Raw genomic sequence first — 24,526 nt, forward strand, 5'->3', positions numbered from 1 at the left:
GAGCGTTTATAGGCAACTCTTTAATGAGGCTCATTTGGGGACAGAAAGATGAGGCCGGCCAGCCGCTTTTCATGTGGCTTTTTGCAGCTGAGTCCTTCAAAGAATGAATAGTGAAATCAAGTCACTTTTCTCCTGGAAGTGTCCCTTCTGATTTTTCCCGGTTGTAAGGCTACATACAAATGTAGGAGCATATGGACGATTATAAAAGAGAAGTGATATCTTGTGAGGGAGGAAATCGGACAATAAATCCCAAAACAAAACAAAGAAACTATGGAAATTAAACATCCGAACCTGGGGGAGGGTGGGAAGCCACACATTCTTTCTGGGGCGCCATTCCCAGCAATGCAAGTGTCCTCAAAGGTGGGAATGGAAAAAAACCAGACACTGAGCTGCAGGACGAAGGAGGGGTCTTGGCATCACAGCTTTTAATGTCTTTGGAATTGGGCTAGGCGTCAGGTGCCTTTCCCGGAATAGGCCAGAGAAGATAAGTCCAATTCAGTTTTTAAGGCTTCCGTCAGCTCGGTGGTCAGCAGTTGGTGGAGGGACACGCCATCGTGGGCATACACCCAGCTCTCCCCGGTCCAGTCGTAGCGCTTCGGCCCACTGCAAGACACAACAGATCCTCAGAGGGTCTGCGCGGACAGATGCTGACTCCCCATACGCGGCCACCCAGACACCAGCCGTAGTGACGCTCCAGCAAGTACATTTCACAAGGCAGACGCCTGTCTTGTCTCAGGGTCTTTCTTTTTAAGACCAAGTACACAGTGAACCCTCTGGAACGATTCAAGAGTCCTGAAAACATCTGAACCCTCTCCATGAGTCTGCAGATGACATTCTGACCTTTTGCTTTTCCCAACTCACGTATGATATGTGCTATGTCAGAGGCGGTGGGTTTTTTTTTTTTTTTAAAGTTTATTTTATTCTTTTTGAGAGAGAGAGAGAGAGAGACAGACAGACAGAGTGTGTGAGGGGGAGGGGCAAAGAGTGAGGGGGAGACACAGAATCCGAAACAGGCTCCAGGCTCTGAACAGCACAGAGCCCGATGCGGGGCTTGAACCCACGAACTGTGAGATCATGACCTGAGCTGAAGTTGGACACTTAGGTGACTGAGCCTCCTAGGCACTCCAGAGTGTTTTCTATTTTATTTATTTATTTATTTATTTATATTATTAAAAAAAATTTTTTTTTTTAAACGTTTATTTATTTTTGAGACAGAGAGAGACAGAGCATGAATGGGGGAGGGTCAGAGAGAGAGGGAGACACAGAATCTGAAACAGGCTCCAGGCTCTGAGCTGTCACCACAGAGCCCCGCGTCGGGCTCGAACTCACGAATGGCGAGATCATGACCTGAGCCGAAGTCGGACGCTTAACCAACTGAGCCACCCAGGCGCCCCCAGAGTGTTTTTTAAAATTATGGCCATTTGTGTACCACTGGCATGATCTGTCCCTTACCAATATTCTTCTTCTTACTATTATTTTAGTACATTCATAACATGTGCAACCACAACCTCTATCTACCAAAACCCTTCATCCCCCCAAAAGGGAACTGTGTATCCATGGAGCAGTTACTCCCTCACAATCCTCTCCCCAGCCCCTGGCAAACATCTAAACTATTTAAAAAAAAATATTTTTTTCCTTAATTCAATTTTTTTTTTTTAACGTTTATTTACTTTTGAGACAGAGAGAGAGAGAGAGAGAGAGCATGAACAGGGGAGGGTCAAAGAAAGAGGGAGACACAGAATCTGAAACAGGCTCCAGGCTCTGAGCTGTCAGTACAGAGCCCGACGCAGGGCTCAAACCCCCGGACCGCGAGATCATGACCTGAGCCGAAGTCGGACAGTTAACCGACTAAGCCACCCAGGCGCCCCTTCCTTAATTCAATTTTAAGCCAATGAAACAGAGAGTTCCTCCACCTCAAGCTCACCCAGGGAACAAGAGTATCCATCCATCCATTCATGCTGGGATGCTGCATCTGTGTGGGCCTGGGTGAGCTTGGGTTTTGACGTGTGGTGTCATTCCAGAGGTGCAGAACTGTGCCCGTCAGTCCTGCCTCCTCTCAGCCTAGTGCAGGGGGTGGGGGGGGGCGGGCAAGCCAGCGGACAGTGCTGGTCCACCGCGATGCCCCAACGGGGGTGAAGCAGAGAACCCCGGGGGCCCACGAGAAGGGGCACTGGGTTCACCTGCACACTCAGGGAGCGATCTCCTGACGTCAAGACTGGGAGGAATTTGCCAGGGAAGAGAGACACTTAGAAGGGGAGCATCTTTGGGGGGCTATAAAAACATGAAAGGTTTCTGTATTATCAGCCAAATGCTGGGGTTTGAACCCTTGCCTAACAACGGAGATGAGAGGGGTAAGCCAAAAGGACGGAGGGCTTGGTTCAATACGCACAACCTGCCACATACAAAGTATCCGGGCCACATACCAAGAACTGACAGTCTGGACCAAATCCATGGAACACGCGCTTGGCCCTGGTCTCTGACTTGCTTCCGGAGTGCCAGGTACAGCGTGAGAACCCCCCAGACCCCTCCACTGCCCCCCCAGGGCTTGGAGTCAAGGCACTGGCGTCCCGGTGCCCACCCAGGCCTCTGCTGTATCCCGTCCTACAACTTCCCCGAGTGGGCAGGGTGGCCGGGGAAGGCCAATGTTTCTACACCCCCCAAAAAGCTGTCATCTGAAAAAAGCCCCCAAAATATCAGAAATGCAGCCCCACGAAAGATTATTTTGGGCGTGAAAAGTCCAGTGGAAAATAACCCTGTTTTTCCTTGGGGAACACAGCACCTGTGATCGTAAATGGCTCCTTGGCAGATTTTCTTTCCAGATTCCCATCAAGAATGACAGTCTAAACAAGCCTGGGCTAGGAGCCCATCACTGGCAGGTGTGTCCAAACACGAGGCGGGCCTTTTCAACCTCCAGATACAACACGGAGGGAACTGAGCCATCACCAGGGGACCCGGTGGCCTGCCCGGTATTTATACAGCCACCGGTCCCCAAAGGTGATGGCCGCATTTGAATTGGTCCACCCAGTTTCTCGTCCAGTTCCTCCGGGGGCGAAGGTAAGCATGGACAGTTATCACCTCTCTGGTGGGGGTTGGGACAACTGTTTGAGGCCAAAGAGAACAGTGTGATTGGCCCACACAGGGTAAAACATCCAACTTCGAATAAACTGGCTGGGTCTAAAAAACCAATGCAATCTGTAAGGGGCCTTGCTAGAAATGAGTGATTTCTGGGATTGTTTTTGTGAAATTACAACCTACTTCCTCGATGAGGGTTGGGGTGAAGGAGGCACAACGCTTTACTTATTTTGAACCAATAATTACACACCCTTGCATGATAAACAGTATAATATTAACTGCCTAAAAATTATGTGAACATTGGGACAGGAGAAGAGGTTTTTTTTTTGTTTTTTTTTTAATGCAAATACCACTGGGCTTTCAAAGAACTCCATCCTGGTTATATTTGGGCCTTTCCCAATTCACAGTGTGTGTTCTCTTTGGAAGTGCTAACAAATGGCCCAGGAAGGCTGGTCTGAGAGCTTTTTGTGAGTGTCTCTCTATAACTCTCTAATAACCACCCAGACGGATCCAGATGGATCCAGACGGACGAGGGACCCTCTCTCCCTGCACGTTCTCAGGCCTTGAGATGCAGCATGGGCGGGGGGCCTGCAACACAATCTTTTATTCCACTGGATTGAAAAAGGTCAGCGGGAGAGGCAGGAGGGATTCAATGCCCTGGAGTCGAAGCTTAAGAGGCTCTCCCACGTCCACAGGCCAAGCCGCCTAATTCCGTGGAGGGAATTCAACCGACCTCTAGCGGAGATGCTCAAAACAAGCTAGAGGTCAAACTTTAACCTGCTCTGAAGACGAAGGGTAACTCCTTCCAATGCTGCAGTATCACAAAAGCTGGCTTTTCAAAAGGCCGGGCAATGATTTAATAGAGAAAGACGGTCCGGGCCAGGTTCTGAAAAGTTCTAAACTGTTTGCTTCCGATCTCACGGACATCTCAATATCCGCCAGCACCTCAGGATCTCAACATCTGCCAGATGATCGGCAGACAGAAGGTACAGAAGCGGAGTTGACCATCCTACAAGGATGGGGGGAGCGCGAAGCATCGGGAGAGGTGTGCTTACATGCGCCCGCCCACAAAGTGGCGCCCCCTTTAAAGGGTCCGCGATGCCACATCGCACGTGAGCTGAACACCGCCAGATTGTGACTTCGGGACCTACCTGGATGGTGAAGACAGCCAGATCTGCTTGTTTGGGGTCTGCTTGTTGATCACGTAGGTTCCTAGATCTCCACCCAGTTTAACTGTTAAAACACCACTCTAGTGGATCAGGAGGAAAATAAAAGACAAAGTTAGCTCTTGGGCACAATTGCTTCAGACCTGGATACGGTCCATTTATACAAGCACACAATATATATACACCCTGAAGAGACGTCTTTCGTGTATAGAATCGGCAGGTCATGTGGAAAGCACACTGCTCTCTGGGCAAGACTGTGATTAATCACAATAATCCTTGGACGTCATCCTGCTTTCTCTTACTCCCTGCGAGGCCAGCAAGGCAAGAATTATCATTATTCCCCTTTCGGGGTGAGGACACAGCCGCGGCTTGTCTGAGGTCTTACAGCTGGCAAACGGGAGGCCCCGAATCCCGCCTGCTACCTTGGTTCCCTTAACTACCAGCGAGAACACACAAGAGGGCTTTAAAAAATGCAGACACCGGGGCGCCTGGCTGGCTCAGTCGGTGGAGCATTTGACTCTTGATCTCAGGGTTGAGACTTCAAGACCCACGTTGAGCATGGAGCCTACTTAAAAAAAAAAAGCCTACTTAAATGCACCAGAGAACCATGTCAGCCCAAACATCAGACAGGACAAGTTCATTACCAAAACAAGGAAGAAATGCAAGAAAGAAAGAAGTAAACTACCTGCTTTGCTTGTCTTACAAGAGCAATCATAGGGGCGCCAGGGTGGCTCCCTCGGTTAAGCATCGGACTTTGGCTCAGGTCATGATCTCGTGGTTCGTGAGTTCGAGCCCCACGTTGGGCTCTCTGCTGTCGACACAGAGCCTACTTCAAAAATTCTGTCTCCCCCTCTCTCTCTGCCTCTTTCCTGCTCTCTCTCTCTCTCTCAAAAATAAATAAACTTAAAAAAAAAAAAGAGCAATAACGTTTGCTCTGCTAATAGAAGGCTGACACTCCAGGCTAGTTTTATTCTCAGACCCTTCCCACACATCTCACAGGCTGCTCTCAAGGGCTTTATTTTCCCCTACAAGAGGCCTGAATTCTTTAAAAGAAGAGTTGGTCCATCTTCGCTCAATAAGTGCTCATTTAAATTTGAAAACACTCTTTCAACAAAGGGGCCCTTTACTCTCAAGGTCTGAGGTCTCTTTAGAATGTGCAGGATCTTATAGCAGCAGCTACACAGCTCAGTTCCCTTTACTGGAGCTGCTGTGCAGGAGGGAGGCTCTCTCAATGCTCCCCGCCCGAGGCATAACCCGTGCAAACACATGGCCACCCTTCTCTGGGCTTCTAGAGCCCCTGTCCAATCAAGAGGCCCCGAATGCTTCTGAGAACACTTTGTGTTTGGTTCTCAAACACAAAGAGCTATTAAAAAGGTAGACCACAGTAATAATAATAATAATAACAATAATAATAATTAATAATAATAATTTAACTGATGGGCAAGGGATGAGGAGGACTCTATTGGGCTATATATATATATTTTATCTTTTTTTTTTTTTAATGTTTATTTTTGAGAGACAGGGTGCGAGCAGGGGAGGGGCAGAGAGAGAGAGAGAGACACAGAATCTGAAGCAGGCTCCAGGCTCCGAGCTGTCAGCACAGAGCCCGATGTGGGGCTCGAACCCATGAACCATGAGGTCATGACTTGAGCCGCAGTCAGATGCTTAACCGACTGAGCCACCCAGACTATTTTCAATAACATTTTTTCTGATTATGAAAGAAACAAAAACCACACAGACATCAGGAATACAGAGAGTGTAAATACAATGAAAACATCAATATAAGTAGTAACCACTAACGTCTAGTACCCCACTCTGTGCCAGGCTCGGTGTTTGGCATTTTGTGTAAAAGTGTTTCCACTGTGACCGTGACCATCAGAGATGGGAATCGTTATTCCGGTTTTGCAGGTGAGGGACACAGGGACCGGGGAATAAGGAATACTTAGGAACTGAGAGAGCTGATCTTAAGTCCAGGTCTGTGTGGGTCCAAAACAGGTTGTTCCTTACATAACACGAAGTGCTCTCTCAATCCCATGAACCTCGGATATAAGCTGTTCACTCTCAGGCATGTCTGCCAGTTTTTAAATGCATTCTGAAAAGGGCTGGGATCAAAGGGTACGTAAGTTTGTTTGTTTTTAAAGTTTATTTTTTATTTTTTAAATCATCTGTACACTCAGTGTGGGGCTTGAACTCGTGACCCCAAGGTCAAGAATCACATGCTGCACTCACTGAGCCAGCCAGGTGCCCCATAAGTACGTCTTTTAAAGTTTTTTTTCTTGAAATCCACCTTTACTATTTTGGTAGAACTACCACCTTTCATTTACTTACATGTGTCTTAAAACGGTACAATTCGGGGGCTCCTGGGTGGCTCTTGATTTTGGCTCAGGTCATGATTTCACGGTTCGTGGGTTTGAGCCCCACGTCAGGCTCTGCACTGACCTAGTGTAACCTGCTTGCGATTTTCTCTCTAACCCTCCCCCCGCTCTCTTTCTCTCAAAATAAATAAATCAATAAACATTAAAAAAAAACTGTACAATTTAGTAGTTTTTAGTATTTCACAAAGTGTTTTCATAATGTGTGCAAACATCATTAATTCTAGACTATTTCCATCACCCCAAAGAGAAACCCCGCAGCCAAAAGCAGTCATTCCCCATTCCTTCTCCCCCTGTACATACTTTTACGGCTTATTCTTTCATGAGATACCGGGCTCAGGGGTTCAAGATGTTCACTGTTTCCAGGGTGACCTATCTGGTCCTTCAATGCCCCGTCGTGCCTCCTTGTCCCCCACGATGAAGGAGGGGTAGGTGCAGAGGAGAGAACAGAGGGTGGGGTCTTAGTCTCATCAGCCCTGCCCCCTTCCTCAGGACAACATCTGTGCTGCCTCCTTCAGAGACTCCGTGCACCGATGGAGGGGCGTGGGTGCTCCCTGTGCACACCCCTGATCACTGTCGCGCCTTAGAACAGGAGACCAGTCAGGATGCAGATCCTATTTGCTCAAAGCCAAAATCATCTCTTTCCAACTCACAACCTTTTTTTTTTTCATGTTTATTTGAGAGAGAGAGAGAGCACGTGCATGAGCAGGGGGGGTGGGCAGAGAGAGAGGGAGACAGAGCCTAAGCAGGCTCTGTGCTGACCTCAGAGGGCCGATGCGAGGCTTGAACTCATGAACCGTGAGATCATGACCTGAGCCGAAGTTGGACGCTTAACCGACTGAGCCACCCAGGCGCCCCTTCCAACTCAAAATCTTCTGCCCCGATTCCAGGGAACTGGCTGCTCCTTCACAAAGAGCATATTCATAAAGCAACTGTGAGATTTCTTCCAGATGCACAGGCTGCAAGCTGTCTCCCACCACCTCCCCGTCCCCCGCCGGCCCCAGCAGCTTCTCTGCAGCACCCGTTCCCCCCCCACCCCCAAGACCAGCAGCCCCAGCTGAGGCACTTCTGGCGTGGTTACCCTGACACCCCGCAGCTGGGGCCAGAGCCTGTGCGTGGGTGCCCCCACAGCCCTTCTGTGCCTTCCTCCCTGCATCTGAGCCACCCGCTTGTTAGCCGGGCACTGACTGCCTTTCCTCCACTACTTTAAGCACCTTGAGTGCAGATTTGTCTTTTGTTTTTTTTTTTTTTTTTATGTTTATTTTTGAGAGAGAGAGAGAGAGAGAGAGAGAGAGACCAAAAAAAGCCCAAGTGGGGGAGGGGCAAAGAGAGGGAGACAGGAATCCGAAGCAGGCTCCAGGCCCTGAGCTGTCAGCACAGAGCCTGAAGCGGGGCTCGAACCCACAAACAGTGAGATCATGACCTGAGCTAAAAGTCCGGTGCTTAACAGACTGAGCCACCCAGGCGCCCCGATTTGTCTCTTCACCCAAGCGCCTTCAGTGTGCAGCACATCCGTTCTCTGTGCAAAAAACCGGATGGACGCAAACCTACATCGGCGGAGGCGGGAACGGAGCGGAGGGTGACCAGGCACGGTGATTAACGTGCGTGACGTTAATAGCCAGGTTACACAAGGCAGAAGGTCTCAGCACTTAGTCCCCACCCTCCTCCTGTTCTTTGTGTGTCAGTACTTTTCCCCTGTGGAGCCAGCGGCTGTTTCCAGAGGAAACTGGCAAGAGGAGGGAAGGAGTGGAAGGAAACTAAGCTGCCTTACTGGGTCACCAGGAGTTTTAATGCTTTCAGAACCGGCCGCGAGGAGACCAGATGAAGCGGGCTTTTTGTTCATTAGCATTATTCCTTACGGGGCAATCGGAGACTGCTTTGGGAGTGTGGACGGACTTAAATGCAGAGGAGGGCAGGGGAAGTGGGGAGAGAGTTGAAACAGTCGCTGCTGACCCCGGCACTGCACAATCAGAAGAGCCCTTGGCCGCAGCGGGTGGCGGCTTATTCCTGCCAGTCAGTATCAGCCCTCCACATATGGCGGCAAAAGGAGCAATTTCCGCTGTCGCTGCTCACTTTGTAGCAACAGACACACACGGGATGGCAGGCGGAGTCAGGCGATTTCATGTGTACGTGGCTTCCCATACTCCAAATACAGATACAACTTCCTCTTAAAGAGTAAGAATAATGAGCGTGTAGCATTTTAAAATGCAATCCCTAATAGAAATCGGAGAGGTGGAGGGATGTCACTCACTGTACAGCTGAAGAACCTGCCACTCCCAGGAGTTAAGCTCATTTGCTTAAGGACGCTCGCTCGCCAGGGGCGTCTGGGTGGCTCCGTGGGTTAAGCATCCAACTCTTGATTTCAGCTTAGGTCATGATCACACGGTTAGTGGGTTCGAGCCCTGCGTTGGGCTCTGCACTGACAGCATGGAGCCTGCTTAGGATTCTCTCTCTCTCTCTCTCTCTCTCTCTCTCTCTCTCTCTCTCTCTCAAAATAAATAAATAAACAGTCCAAAAAAAATTTTTTAAAAGGACTCTTGGAAAGAAAATACAAATCCAGGATGAGAAGCTAGATGCTTTGTCTCCATATCCAATAAAATGCTGCCTCTGAGCAAGGGTCTGTGACCTGGGACCCAGAGGTGGTGTTCAGGTGTCTGCGAAAGCCCCCGCTGCAAAGCTGAAATTGTACTCATAGGTGTTCGGGGAAGATTTTCTCCGGAGAAGGCCCAGAAAAGGTTAAGAAATGTCTGGCCGTGAGATGCCAACAGCTTAGTGAATAAAGAACATGACTGCAAACCAATTCTCATCAAAATGTCAGGGGCCAGGGCTGCACCAGGCACAAAAGGAAGGTGGCTTGGAATCAACCCCTCAGAGAGCAGGGGGCTCGCCGGTCACGAGCAGCAGATGCCACGGAGGCCTAGGGACGGGCGGTACTTTCAGCTTTGGTGGTATCCCCTCTAATGGCAGTGCCGTTGGCGGGGAGGCCCGGACCCAGACACTGACCCCCAACATTACCCACCCCACGGACAGGAAGACGCAACAGTCAGGAGCTGCTCACATCTCCTACTGCACAGAGAGCAAACAGAACGGACGTATTCTTGTGCCTGTCTGGATCACCACTTTGATCTGTCTACTCGGCCAGTAGCAAGTTGGGAAAATACCGATGATGCTGACCGGCATCAGTGGAAGTGTGTTTTGTTAAAGTGAGTGGGCGCCGTTCCATTTACGTACTGAATCAACACTTGTCAAATCCCTGTCATGTACTTGGCCATGTTGCGGGTGCTGGGGACACCCAGAATGGACCGTGTCCTGGCTGCCGAGGCGCTTGGTCTAGCCATGGGAGCTGATGTGTAAACAGAACCCAGGGCGATCGGTGCTCCATGGAGTCCTTCTCAGCATGCTGGGCAAGAAGGTAAGGGCGGTATCTGCCTGGAACATCTAGGAGGACTTCCCAGGGGAGGTGATGCCCAACCGGACCGTGGGGACAGGGAAAGACGGCACCCCAACAAAGCTCAAGTAATAGTGTTACAGGTGTTCTATTGCCTACAATGTAGTTTCAATAGATTTATATGTGGAATATAGAAGTTAGGTAGCGCCTGGGAGACTCTAATCAGGAATTCACACCCCAGAGTAGATAGCATTTCAAAGTTCTTCTTCTTTTTTAAGTGTCTTTTCTTTTCTTTTCATCTTTAATGTTTATTTATTTTTGACAGAGAAAGAGAGGGAATGGGGAGGGGCAGAGAGAGGTAGACAGAGGATCTGAAGCAGGCTCTGTGCTGACCGCAGACAGCCTTATGGCGGGCTCGAACTCATGAACCGTGAGATCGTGACCTGAGCCGAAGTCGGACACTTAACCGACTGAGACACCCAGGTGCCCCAGCACTTCAAAGTTCTTTATCAGAAGTCCCAACAACAGAGGCAGCTACTATATAAGCCTTTAGTTTCTACATCTATACTAGAGAATTTCCTAATTAGCAAATGATTTGTTAGAAGTAATTTTCCCCTGGTGAGGAGAGTGATACTGAAGGTTTTTCTGGCCAGAAAAACACAGGTGCCTCCCGTATTGGAACGGTTTACAGAAAGCCAGCAGCTGGGTCACTCTTTAGAGAGAGACTCCGCAGGGAAGATTCAGGAAGGTCCTGTGACCCACCACTGACCAGGAACACTGGCTGCCTGATTCAGGGAGGTAAACAGAATCCCGCTCCAAGAAGACTGCCCCACGTGCTTCTAATGAAAACACTCGTGCAAAATACCCGAGTCACTAAGTAATCTCACTAATCTTATAAGAACGAGGGGTGGGACTGTTTCTGTGGCATTTAAAAAAAATTTTTATTTCTTTTGAGAGGGGCGGGGAGGGGCAGAGAGAATCCCAAGCAGGCTCCTCCCTGTCAATGCGGAGCCCAAAGCAGGGCTCAAACTCACAAACCATGAGATCACGACCTGAGCCAAAGTTGGACGCTTATCCAATGTCAATGAATGTTTGTATGTAAGGCCGAGGTCAGCCCGAGACTTGGTTTCCCTCTAAGTCCAGCCAGCCCCTGATGGGGAGGCCGGGGGGAGGGGAGAGCTGTTAACGCCCCAGCTCCATCAGCCCACAGGCAGTCAAGCTGGGGAGGCCAGTCTATAATGGTTCCCGAGCAACTCGCCTTCTGAGGCTGTCTGCACAGGCATTTCTAGAGCCCTACCCGAAAGATGCTGCGTTTTGAGCTGACCGCAATCACCTGGAAGGCATCCAATCCTGTCTCGCCCCGTTGCCTCTGTTTTGACCGCAAAGTCCCTCCCTATCCTTACAACCAGGCTTGAAATCTTCCAGACTCTGCTACCTGCTCCATCCGGTGGAGTCCCTTTTCTGTTTCCACGGCAATATCCAACACCATTTTTATCACTTACGCCCGACAGCTGGTCGTCCTAAATAATTCCATGGTTTAATCCAAAATGCACACTTCATGACACTTCCAACTATTAATTAACTGCTGTCAAGAGGATTAACCTCCGTGGGGGATTTTCTCCTGGCCAAGAGGGAGCTGGTCCCTAAGGCCTCAACAGAATTGTAAATCCAAAGGTGGCCCCTTACTCAAGTCTGCCACCCGGTGGTCAGTCGGTGCAGAGCAGCACTGCCTTGGCTTCCGAGATCTGCATATTAGGATTATCTGGGGACTGACTACAGAACTTTATTGTTGTTGGTTTGTTTAGAAAGAGAGAGAGCACGGGCGAGAAGGGGAGACGGGAAGAGGGAGAGAGAGAATCTTAAGCAGCCTCCATGATCAGCATAGAGCCTGACATAGGGCTCAATCCCACCATCCCGGGACCATGACCTGAGCTGCAATCAAGAGTCAGATGCTCAATAGACTAAGCCACCCAGGTGCCCTGATTATAAAAACTTTAAAAAGCTCCCGTGCCTTGCTTGGGACATACTCCCAGATAAAAATCTCTAGGGGTGGGACCCAGGGTGCACATTAGAATCCCAGGTGAGCTTCTCAAGAATTTGCTTCCTGAGAGTACACCCTGACCTATGAATCAGAATCTCCAGGACTGGGACCCAGGTCTGTGTGCTCTGAACACATGCTGCTTAAGCAGAAGTCTAGCTCAGGCTTCCCCAGGCCCGCATCAGAGGCCTCTTGCTAGATAAACATACGCCTGGGTTCTTCTCCCATTTACCTTTATAGGTATTGAGTGGAGCTTGAGAACCACTGTTTGCAAGAAGAAATAGGGCTTAAGGAGAAACAGAGGCTGTGACTTGCCCAAGGTCACAAGCCTGGTGGAGCAAGGCTGCAACACCGTCTCCAGTCTTTCGGTCCGACACGTAACCGCACGCTGCTGGGTGCTTGGCTCCCCTAGAGCGGAATTCTTTATTTTAGTGAGCTAGAATTCTTAGGGAAGAAGCAGAATAATGAAAATAAGCAAAGGGGCGCCTGCATGGCTCAGTCAGTTAGGCATCCGACTTCAGCTCAGGTCATGATCTGGCGGTTCACGGGTTCGAGCCCTGCGTCAGGCTCTGTGCTGACAGCTCAGAGCCTGGAGCCTGCTTCCGATTCTGTGCCTCCCTCTCTCTCTCCCCCTCCCCTGCTCATGCTCTGCTTCTCTCTCTCTCTCTCAAAAATAAAAAATTGAAAAAAATGTTATTAAAAAAAAAAGAAAGAAAAGAAAAAGAAAAAGAAAATGAGCTAAGAGGTACCCCAAATGAGACATCATAGTCTTTCAGTGTGTAAGGCTTGTCTGCGAGGTCTTCAAAAAACTCTGCTAAGGAGTCCAGTGTCCTCTCTGCCAGTCTTTCGTAGGTGGTCTCATCCAGAGAGCTGTAGGGGAAACACAAAACACATGCTTACTAAACAGCTCCATTTTATTAATGTCAACCTGGCTGATGGATTCATTGATTGACTGATTCATTGTAATGGCTGATTGACTGATCCATTCATTGTAAGCTTTACCTCCAGCATGGGGCTTGAACTCATGAGATTCAAGAGTCACATGCTCCACTGACTGAGCAAGTCAGACGCCCCGACATATTTATTTTTTCCTTAAATTAAAAAATACACGGAAAATAGTTAACATGTACAGTGTAAAAAGTTAATCAACATGAAAAAGTTTATAAGTAAACTTTTTTTCCCAAATAAGCAGCCCCATCCATGGTCAACTACGAGTAACAGTCTCTTCTGTATCTGTCCAGAATTTTATATTCTCTTTTTTTTTAAAAGCCCTTAGGGAGGGTCTACTATTAACATTTACTTATTTTTGAAAGAGAGAGAGAGAGAGGGAGAGAGAGAGACAGAGCATGAACAGGGGAAGAGCAGAGACAGAGGGAGACACAGAATCCGAAGCAGGCTCCAGGCTCTGAGCCGTCAACACAGAGTCTGATGCGAGGCTCGAACTCCTGAACCGCAAGATCATGACTTGAGCTGAAGTTGGATGGTTAACCGACTGAACCACCCAGGCACCCCTTTATATTCTTTTTAATACAGAAATGAAGCACTGTGCAGTTTTTACTTAATATATTCTGGAAATTGTTCCATATTAGCACATACAGATTTTCATGGTATTTTATGTTATTTATTGAACCTGACTCCTTCAGCCGGACATTGTGCTTATTTCCATTGCTTTTGTTATTAAGATTTATACTGGGCAAACCACAAAGTGGGAGAAAATTATTTGCGCTACATGTATCTGACAAAGGGCTTATTTCCACAATATAGAAAGAACTACAAGTCAATAAGAAAAAGAAAACCCAATAGAAAAAAAGGGTAAAAAGACTTTGAACGGGTATCATTTTTAGAAAGATATCCAAATGGCCAGTGCACATATGACAAGGTGTATAACTTTATCGATCTTCAGGAAAATATACATTAAAAAAAAAATCACAATGAGGGGTGCCTGGGTGGCTCAGTTGGTTGGGCGACTGGTTTTGGCTCAAGTCATGATCTCGCAGATTGTGAGTTCGAGTCCGCGTCGGGCTCTGTGCTGACGGCTCGGAGCCTGGAGCCTGCTTCAGATTCTGTGACTCCCCCTCTCTCTGCCCCTCCCCTGCTCACGCTCTGTGTCTGTCTCTTAATAATCAATAAACGTTAAAAGAAAAATCACAATGAGATGCCACCAGAATGATGGTTAAAATAGAAGAGACCGGAAATATCAAGAGTTGGTGAGGAAGCGAAGCAGCCCCTCTCCATTGGGTGTGTGTGTATGTGTGTGTTTGTGTGTGTGCGCTTGTGTGAAAGGAGGGTCTGTGCGGACACCAGTGGCGGGGGGCAGACTGGAGCAGTGCTGGGGAGCTTTGCACCAGAAGCCACTGCGTCCTCCTACCCATTGGGCTGTATTTCCCAGCATCCCCTGCAAATAGCTGTGGCCATGTGCCCACGTCTTTCCCACTAAAATGTGAGTGGGTGACAAGCCATTTCCAGGGCTTCCATGCCCTTGTCCCTTTCTGTGGGATGGGCGGGGTGACCGGCCTCCACCGTGCAGGGGACAGTAAGGTACTGACAAGTCACAGGAAGGTGGAATAGCCTGGCTGACCGAATCACTGCACAGAGGCATGCCCACCCTGGGATGTCTGCACACAGGGACACAGACCACCGCCTTGAGCCGTTACAGGTTTGGGTCTCTTTGTTACTGAGGCTTGGCCTACCCTAATTGCTAAGTCACCCAAGAGAATGATAACAAAACTGTGGAGACAACCTAAATGTCCAGCAACAGGGGATGAGTTAAGTGAACCACGGTCGGTGTATCCAGAAAGCTTCATATTATTTCCTTAAAAATAATGTGGTAGGTAGTTGGTGACATGGAAAGATGCTCATGAGTGCTGCCGCTAAGGGAGATAACAGGCTTTGTATGGGATGGGCTTTTTTTTTTTTTTTTTTTTTTTTTTTTGTAAAAAAAATGGTAAGAGAAAAGGAAAAAATTTAAAAAAAGATAATATGTGCACGTAGGCCTATGTCGTGTATTGAGAGAGAGGGAGGGCACGGGGGAAGAGGTCTCTGATGTGCAAGGTGCTTTATCTTACCCAGGGTCGCCCAAAGTCCCTGCTGTCCTCATGTTCATCAGACAGACACTCTGCTTTTTGACCTTCACAGTCTGACCGAGGCGGTGGCCGCACAAACTCTAAAAGCCAAAGTTAAGAAGAACGTTACCATTTTTCAGTGTATTACAGTCAGTGAATGCATGGTCTCACCACTCCTACATTCGAGAATAACCACATTCAAGTTTCCCAGGAGTAGTTCTTTCTTTCTTCTCTTCTCTTTTCTTTTCTTTTTTAATTTATTTGAGTAACCCAACGTGGGCCTCAAACTCCTGACCCCGAGATCAAGAGTTGCCCACTCTCCCGATGGAGCCAACCATGGGGCTCCTCCCGGAAATGTTTCTTAGGAAATGTTTTCACGTTCTTTCCATACATACATTACCTGGAGTTCTCTCAGGCTCTAAGCCTGTGCTGCTCAAAATAATAATCCTGAGCCACAGGCAGCCATTTACATTTACATTTATTGGAATAAAATTTAAGAAGTCAGTTTCTCAGTTGAACTGGCCACGTGTCAAGCGTCCTGAGGTCTCGTGTGGCTAGTGGCACACAGAACACAGTCACCACCACAGGAAGCTCTACTGGGCAGCATTGCTCTAGGCGACTAGCACAGGCCAGGCAGGGAGGCATCAGCAAAGCTCCCGGAGTCTGACGAATACAAGCAACAATGAACGGTAAGAGGCAGATGTTTGCTGATGTCCAGAAGAGAGGACCTCAGACGGGCAGGTCTCATTAACACGATCTGCAGGAGACCATGGGATCTGTTGATTGATCCCAGTCCATAACGTCTGAGTGTCCAGGCTCCTATCTCTGAAGCAGCCAACGCTACTGATCAGCTGGAGAGCCAAATGACATAACCAGAGGAGAGTGACAGGCACCAGAGGGGACCCCGGCTGAGGGACCTGCCCCAGTGTGGGAGGGGATGGAGCCTATAAAGGGAGAGAAAAGTGATACATCTGGAGTGGAGATGATGGAGAAGGGGCCACAGGGCCTTGTGACGGCACTCAGCTGGACCTCATCCTGGGAAGACATCCAAGGGCTTGAGGGGCTTGGTGGCAAGACGCACATTCTCCAAAGGTCACTCTGGAGCACGGCTCAAGGCTGTTATTCTCATGAGCCATCAATGTCCTTGGCAAACTCGGAAAGTAAAAGACAGAGGGCAAGGGGCTGAGAAGTGAGCAGACAAGGGGGAAACAAATGCAGAGCACAGAGGGCATGATTTGATTTGATTTTTTATTACTTTTTAATGTTACTTTTGAGAGAGAGAGTATGTGTGCATGCAAACAGGGGAGGGGCAGAGAGAGAGAGGAAGACAGAAGATCTGAAGCAGGCTCTGTACTTACAGCAGAGAGCCCTATGCGGGGCTCGAACGCATGAACTGTGAGATCATGACCTGAAGCGAAGTCGGACGCTTAACTAACTGAGCCACCCAGGCGCTCCCAGACGGCATGGTTTTAACTAATTTTTTTTTAATGTTTATTTTTGAGAGAGAGACAGAGAGACAGAGTGCAAGCAGGGAAGGGGCACAAAGAGAGGGAGACAAAGAATCTGAAGGAGGCTCCAGGCTCTGATCTGTCAGCACAGAGCCTGATGCGGGGCTCGAACCCACATACTGCAAGATCATGACCCGAGCTGAAGCCGGATGCTTAACTGAGCCACCCAGGCGCCCCAAAGTGGGCATGATTTTAAAAGGTTGGCTCTGAAGAAGTGAGAGAACCGGTGTGATAGCCACACATTCTAGAGTGCTCACCGTCCCCTTGGTGTTGATAGAAATGGACGTGGTTAGTCCTCATTACAATCCTGTGAGGCAAGTACTATTATTATAGTGGTGATTCGCGACAGTTATGCTCTATAAAGTCACCAAGAATGCTAGATTAGTGAGCTGCTCCTAAGGGAAATACAGGCTTAGGGTACTGCTGGCCTCAGGTCACATTTGACCAACCGATCAATACATAACCTTGTTTTACATGTGCTTCTGTTTCAAGGCGTTTTGTTTAAGGGGCACCTGCGTGGCTCAGTTGGTTGAGCATCTGACTTCGCTCAGGTCGTGATCTCAGGGTTTGTGGGTTCAAGCCCCGCATGGGGCTCTGTGCTGACAGCTCAGAGCTTGGAGCCTGCTTCCGATTCTGTGTCTCCTTCTCTCTCTGCCCCTCCCCCGCTTGCACTCTGTCTTCTCTCTCTCAAAAATAATAAACCCTAAAAAAATTTTTAAAGACATCCTGTTTAATATATATTTTTGAGTCATGAACACTGTGCTCGGGGCCAACGGCACCGTAACTCAGGCGTGAATGGGGCCGATCCAGGGCACTTGTCTTCTCCGCGAGGCACCTAACAGCCTTCTTGCGCTTAGACGGCACTTCAGCACTAGGCTGGGGCCAATTTAAACGGTGAAATCAGCAACAAAATCACAACAATGCAAACAACACGCCACTGAGTAGCCGGTGAATAGGACACTTGTTTACAGTGTGGGGGCTGAGAGACAAAGCAGGGAGTCGCCCTGTTTGACCCGGGGTGGGAACATGCAAGCGGGGGGCGCCTCTAGTGTTTTGCTGCTCTGCGTGCACCCAAGCGTGACCGCAGAATCACCCTGGGTATCGATTTGGGGGTTACAGATACATTTTATTGAGTAGGTGAATTCACAAGTTCAGGACCCATGAAAAATGAAGATGAGGCTGTATTTGTATTTCACAGATGAGGAAACTGAGCAAAGTCACACGGAGACACAGAGACAAGGCGCAGGAGCTGGGATTTGAACCCAAAGCTGTCTGGCCCCAGGGTCCGGGCCACAAAGGAAAGAATCGTACGCCTGGGAACCGTACAGAGTTTCAGGCATGTAAGGGAAGTTTGAGACTAGGGGCTCAGAATTTCCCTCCTCTCCAGGGTCCTCTCAAGTCCCGTCATGTCTCTCTGATACCTTCACACAGCCTTCTTTTCTCTTTCATTCCTGGCTCTGATTTTTGTATCTTTGATGGCCGTCGTTGGTGGGAGGTTCGGGCTAATGCAAGTTACTCAACAGCCAGGAGTGGAAGTCTACACTCGGCTGTGTGTAATCATCAAAGGGACTGTTGCCAGAAACATCTTGCTGGTCTCTTACCTGTTCTCCCCAACCCAACATTCCCTGGGTACCTGCTTAACCATTCAGACTCTCTGTTTCCTCCTCAGGAGGCAGGGATCAGGGAAGAAGCCCTGCTGTGCTAGGCAGAGGCAGATGGAATCTGCAGCGCTGAGGGCTGTGTTAGGGGTGCTCCCCCCTGCAGCCTCCCGGCAGCCGCCCTCCCTGCTTCCAAGCCACCTGGAGCCCTTGGACTATTGCTCTGTGATGGGTCTGCTAAGCCTGAGTCTCCAGGGTTCGGTCGGTCCCTGAGCTCAGCAGGGGAGGCACCTGAGGAGATTCGAGATGGTTGCTAGGCCTACAGTCTCCGGCTCCAGCCCTGGAACCGCATGACCCAACGGAGGACCAGCCCCGGTGAGGCCCGGCCTGGGGGGCTAGCAGGGAGGACAGCCCTCACTCCGGGGGCCCCCCGCGGCAGAGCACAAGACTGGAAGAGTGACTCAGTTCTCATCCACACTCCAGGGAGCGTGGACTGGTGTAACCACTCTGGCATCAAGTGAGTTGAACATTTGCTGGCTCCTCACGTAGCCAATGCCATTCTCGGGAATTCATCCAGAAAGGGCCTCTGTCCGTGGCCAGGAATGCCCACAACAGCACCATCCGTGCCAGCAGCGCCACGGCGGGATCACCCGGATGTCACCAGAAGGAGACTGGACAGAGTGTGATGTACTCACCCAATGGGCTACTACCCGGCAGAGAAAACGAATAAATGACAACTGTGTGCATCAGTATCGACGAGGCTCAGAGACAACCCTGAATCCAAGGAACAAGTCACAGTGGAATAAACGCAGCAAAATGTTTTTTAGGGAGACGTATGTAGGGGGTGAAACTCTAAGAAAAGGAGGGGATGCCTGACAGAATTCAGGAGAGCAGATTCCCTTCAGGGAGGCCTGGGGGGAGCGGGGAGAGCTTTCAAGGAACAAGCAATATTCTAATCTCTCTCTCGTTTTTTTTTAAATGTTTTTCGTTAATTAATTTTTGAGAGAGACAGAGAGAAAGAGTGAGGGAGAGAGTGTGCACAAGCGGGGGAGGGGCAGGGAGAGAGGGAGACACAGAATCTGAAACAAGCTTCAGGCTCTGAGCCATCAGCACAGAGCCCGACGCGGGGCTCGAACTCATGAACCGTGAGATCATGACCTGAGCCGAAGTCGGACGCTTAACCGACTGAGCCACCCAGGCGCCCCAGCAATATTCACTCTCTTCATCTGGTGGTGAAAACATGGGAGTTTGTTATTAACCTTTAAACAAGATAGATATTTTATATACACTGTTGTATGTATAAACGCACATACATTGTCTGTGAAAGACAATAAAAATGAATTTAAAGTGAATTAGGGATGCAGCCCCTGGGTGGCTCAGTAAGTTAAGCATCCAACGTCAGCTCAGGTCATGATTTCATGGGTTTGTGAGTTCGAGCCCCACATGGGGCTCCATGCTGATGGTGCGGAGACTGCTTGGGATTCTCTCTTTACCTCTCTCTCTGCCCCTCCCCCACTCGCACTTTCTCTCTTTCTCTCAAAATAAATCAAATAAACCTAAATAAAGCGGGGCGCCTGGGTGACTCGGTCTGTTAAATATCCAACTCATGATTTCAGCTCAGGTCATGACCTCATCATTCGTGAGATCAAGCCTCGTGTCGGGCTCTACGCTGAGAGTGCAGAGCCTGCTTGGGATTCTCTGTCTCCCTCGCTCTGCCCCTTGCCATGTGCTGTCTCTCTCTCTCTCTCTCGAAATAAATAAAAAAGAAAAAAAAAAATAAAGTTAATTAGGGCATAACCTGCTTGCCAGGCCTAAGGTCAAAAGATCGTGGGATCATAGGTGAGGATCTTGTCCCTCTACAAAAATTAATGTCTATAAGCCTTCCAAGGTGTGTAGCAAGGGCTGCAGCGGGGGCTTATGAAGTTAGGTCAGAGGTGATGACATTATCTCCTCCTTGGAGGGGCCTCCCGTGTGACAAGGAAAAGGGCTGGAGGACCAGCTCTGTCCCACTCTCATTCTCAGTAGGGCCAGGGGCTGCATGATGGAACCAGAGGCAGCCCTGGGCCACGGAGCCTCACACTTAGATGGAAGACCTTTCTGGGGATCCTGGCTTCTGACGAGCAGCCAGAGCTAAGAACCGACAATCAGAAGCTTAACACGCTCTACTCCAGAGCTGTGTGTGCGCAGAAGCCGCGAGCCACACACGCGTGGCCATGGGGCGCCTGGAACGTGGCTGGTGGGACCAAGGACCTGGACTGTAAACCTGACACGATCGTCATTTAAAAATGATACTTGAGGGGCGCCTGGGTGGCTCAGTCGGTTAAGCGTCCGACTTCAGCCCAGGTCACGATCTCACAGTCTGTGGGTTCGAGCCCCGCGTCGGGCTCTGGGCTGACGGCTCAGAGCCTGGAGCCTGCTTCCAATTCTGTGTCTCCCTCTCTCTCTGACCCTCCCTCGTTCATGCTCTGTCTCTGTCTCAAAAGTAAAATAAACGTTAAAAAAAAATTTTTTTTTTTTAAATGATACTTGAGTCAAGTCTCTGGAAAACTGAAAACATGTTTGGAACAGCTCGAGTGTGTGACTTTGTTTTTCTACAGTGAACTCTGCGAAACAGAAATGAAACATTTCCACAAGCAATTCAGCTTAACATCTGAGCTGGCAGGTGCTGAAGTGTGCAAGCTGAATTTGTCAGAATGAGTACTAAAAAAGAATGTTAAGTGATTCAATGACTTTTCAGTATTGATTAAATGTTGAAATGATACCGTGAAAAGCTAGATTACATGAATGTGTTGTTGACATTTTTTTTTTAAAAAGTGAGCTCTATGCCCAACATGGGGCTTGAACTCATGACCCTGAGATCAAGAGTCACACGCTCCACTGACGGAGCCAGTCAGGTGCCACTTTGTGTTGCTGAAATTAATCTCACCTGCTTGTTTTTACTTTTTCCATGTGGCTTCTAGAAAATTTAGGATTACACATGTGGCTCCCCTTCCATGTCTTTTGGACAGGGCTGGAGAAGTAGGAATGGCAGTAGAGAAAATAAGGATGGGAAGAGGCCCCCAGAAGGAAGCCAGGTCCTGATGGATTCTGCAGTGCATGGGGACTTTCGGGGCCAACCTGGGGACAGTTAACGCCTTGACAAAATAAAACATGGTGGTCCCAGTTGCCACCATCATTGACCCAACTCTTCAAGTATTAGGGATGGATGAGGGAGCTGCGTGATAGACAAGTTCAGCAAACCTGATTAGGTTACTGTGGCAGAGGAGGCCTAATGGGTGACCCAGGGAGCTAACTACCTCCCAACCTCCCAGTTACCCCCAATCCCAGTGTGTGCCAGTGCCTGCCTCCTGGGTGCTGGCTGTGAGTTGGGCACGCTGCTGAGTCAGCGGCCCTTCAGCCACTAAATGCCATCCAAAAGACCATGCGTATGTTGTCACGGTCCTAAATGAAAAACTGCTGGCAACCCTTGGCCTACACCAGCAGGGGTCCAAGTACAAGCTAGGGCAGCTCCCCGTGGGAGCGGCATAGAAGGAGAGGGGTAACAAGTGTCTGTGTTCTGCGCCGGGGCATCGTGGGACCAGCATGGCCATAACCGCCTATTTTTCCTGAGAGTCCTGGGAACCCAGTATCAAGGTCCCAACTCTGAATATTGGCAACCAATCCTAACTCGTCTTCAAACACGGCCAAAGAATAGGGCGGTGGGAAGTTTAAGTCTGAAGTCCAAATTCCAAGGGCGACTGAGTGGCTCAGTCGGTTAAGTACTGGACTCTTGATGTCGGCTCAGGTCATGATTTCACGGTCGGTGAGTTCGGGCCCTATCTCCGGCTCTGCTCGGACAGCTCTCTCTCCCTCTCTCGCTGCCCCTTCCCTGCTCACGCTTGATCTCTCTCAAAATAAATAAAATTTAAAAAATAAAGTCCAAATTCCAGAGCTCCCCAGGCAATCTGAGTTGGATTTCACCTGCCTCCGTCCGCGTGGACAACCCACCCGGCATTACCAGCCACTCAGAGCGGATGTCCGTCTGCATTCCTCCCCCAGGCAGGCAGGTTCTCCTGCGGGAATACCCTCCTCTCCCTCCCTGGCCATCTTCAAGACCCTGATTAAACACCGTGTCCATCCTGCCCTGCAGTCTTCCTCAACCCCACAGCCCTTCTTTCAGCTTCCTCCTTTCAAGTCTGGGGAGTTACTGGGTCAGATGCGCCTTTGCATTCCCCAGGGGAATTAACTTTCAGTGCTGAAGACTTTATATATGTTAATCCAAAGTAATCCTTACACCAGTTAGGCCAAATGGGCTTTACCCTTTAAATCTCTTCACAGAAAAGGAAGCCAATCCTCAGAGAGGTTCCAGATCCCCAGAGGTCACACAGCTCCCGTGAATCGAACCAGAATTTGGAACGCAGGCCCGGTCATTTTCCAAAAGCTTTGCTGCTCTAGCTACTGTACTCCGCAGCCTTGCCATTTCCACCTCGCTTGAGGAAGCATTTCTTTCGGAAAAGCCCGTGCTTGAAAGCATCATTCTAATTGTGTGTGTGTGTGTGTGTGTGTGTGTGTGTGTACATATACTATTATATTGGTACTATTATACTGTACTGTTTTATTATTTTTTTAAATTTATTTGAGAGAGAAAGAGAGGAGTAGTTGAGGGGCAGAGAGAGAGGGAGATAGGGAGAATCCCAAGCAGGCTCTGCGATGTTAAGAAAGGAGCCGGATGTGGGGCGGGAACTCACAAACCAAGAGGTCCTGACCGTATCAAGAGTGGGCCACCGACTGAGCCACCCAGGCACCCCTGTACTATTTTATTTTATTTATATATATTTATGTGCCATACTGATACTGTATGTCACACACACATATAGGTATATTACAGCATCCAGTACAGTATATAGGATCGCTTAAATTGTTCTCGAAAAGCAAAGTGGCGAGCTTGGAGACAACCACGGCCTCCGAAAGAGGATCTGCGGCCCCCTGCGTTGCGTTCCCCCGCAGTTGCATGGCCGGATACTGCCCCTTCCACCCGAAAGCAGAAGCCGGTGCAAATGCGACCCCGGGAAACAGAAGGCCGAGCGGGCGGCACCGCCCTGGGCAGCGGGAGCCGCGCGCTCCGCCGCCGTCCGGCACCCCCCACCCCCCCACGACCCCCGCCGAGCGCGTCCCCGGCCCGCGGTTCCTCCAGAGCGGACGGGGCGCGCGTGCCCGGCGCGCGCGCCCGCAGCGTCCACAGCGTGCGCGGCCTCCACCCCTCCGGCGTGCGGCCCTGAAGGCTGCGCTGCGCGGGTACTCACAGCGTGGCTGGGTACGTGGGCTGCGGCCGTGCGGACTCTCAGACCCCGGCGGCCGTAGAGCGGGGCGTCCCTCTTCGGCGCCGGGGCCCCCGCGCGGGCCCGGGCTGAGCCCCCGGGCGCCGAGCGGGCCAGGAGGCAGGCGGCGGCGCGGCGCCCGAGCGTCCACATGCTGCTCCCGCAGTCCGCGGCCGCTCCGCCCTCCCGCTCGGGGGACGCCGCGGCGACACCTGGTGGCCACCGGTGGAAGGCATCGCGGCTCGGCTCGGCGCTCAGGTCCCCTCTTCTGTTGGCTGTGGGAAGTGGCCCAAGGTTAGACCTCGGGAAGAACTTCCCAGCGCGGTGCTACCTCTGTTTCACGCAAATGGAGAGCGCGCTTCTTGCAGAGCACACAGCTTACCCCTTCGGCAACACAGTGAATGCGTAACCAAGGTCCCTGGTGTCGGAGACCTAGTGACCTGCTGCTGATTTCTAGCCAGGAAGGATTTGAGAGCTGCAGTCTTGCCGCGAACTGGATGGTGTGCAGGTCTTGAAGCCGCTTGCCCATAGCAGGTTATAGCAGTTAGGAGCGGGCAGACAGGAGAGGGATTGCCTGGTTTAAAAGCGAACTCTGTACTTCCCGGCTGTGTGACCAGTGCGCAGGTTCATTAACTTCTCTGTGCCTCATCTGTAAAGTGGAGTTTATTAAAGTTCCTACTTCTTAGGGTTATTTTAAGGGTAAAATGAGTTCATCTATGTAAAGTGTTTTTTTGTGGGGGGACAAGCCCTAGACCCTGCTAAGTGTATGGTAAATATTAAGTTGTTAATACACCTTAAAAGACATTTTTACTTTAGTATGTTGCAAAGGAATACAGATTGTGAACGTTTCTTCCATAGCTTATATATGCTTGAGAAAATGGCAAGTGCGCATACCAGAGAATGTCATTTTTATGGGGAAGATAGTGGGCAGAGGAGATCGATAGTTGGCGCTAAAGTTTTTCCAAAGCCTCCTTGGTACTTTGTGAATAGTGGAGATAAAACACGTGTAAATGTGTGGGACACTA

The 24,526-nt window shown here is 49.8% G+C and overlaps 1 protein-coding gene and 1 long non-coding RNA gene across 2 annotated transcripts in view; one reads left to right on the forward strand and one right to left on the reverse strand.

Moving 5' to 3' along the window:
- On the reverse strand, positions 1-23,682 carry FXN (frataxin). Its single transcript, XM_040449409.1, has 5 exons — positions 23,487-23,682; positions 15,102-15,199; positions 12,786-12,906; positions 4,224-4,321; positions 1-603 (listed from the first exon to the last, which is right to left on the reverse strand). Exons 1-5 carry the CDS (start codon positions 23,652-23,654, stop codon positions 453-455), a joined length of 636 nt encoding a protein of 211 aa, XP_040305343.1. The 5' UTR covers positions 23,655-23,682; the 3' UTR covers positions 1-452.
- The window catches only part of LOC121013663 (uncharacterized), a 6,203-nt gene continuing 5,359 nt past the window's right edge, over positions 23,683-24,526 (forward strand). Inside the window, exon 1 of the long non-coding RNA XR_005782827.1 lies at positions 23,683-23,795. This is a non-coding gene — a long non-coding RNA (uncharacterized LOC121013663). The remainder of the gene's footprint in view (positions 23,796-24,526) is intronic.

The sequence above is a fragment of the Herpailurus yagouaroundi genome, unplaced genomic scaffold, assembly GCF_014898765.1.
Source record: "Herpailurus yagouaroundi ecotype Mexico unplaced genomic scaffold, PumYag 199, whole genome shotgun sequence".
NCBI lineage: Eukaryota > Metazoa > Chordata > Mammalia > Carnivora > Felidae > Herpailurus > Herpailurus yagouaroundi.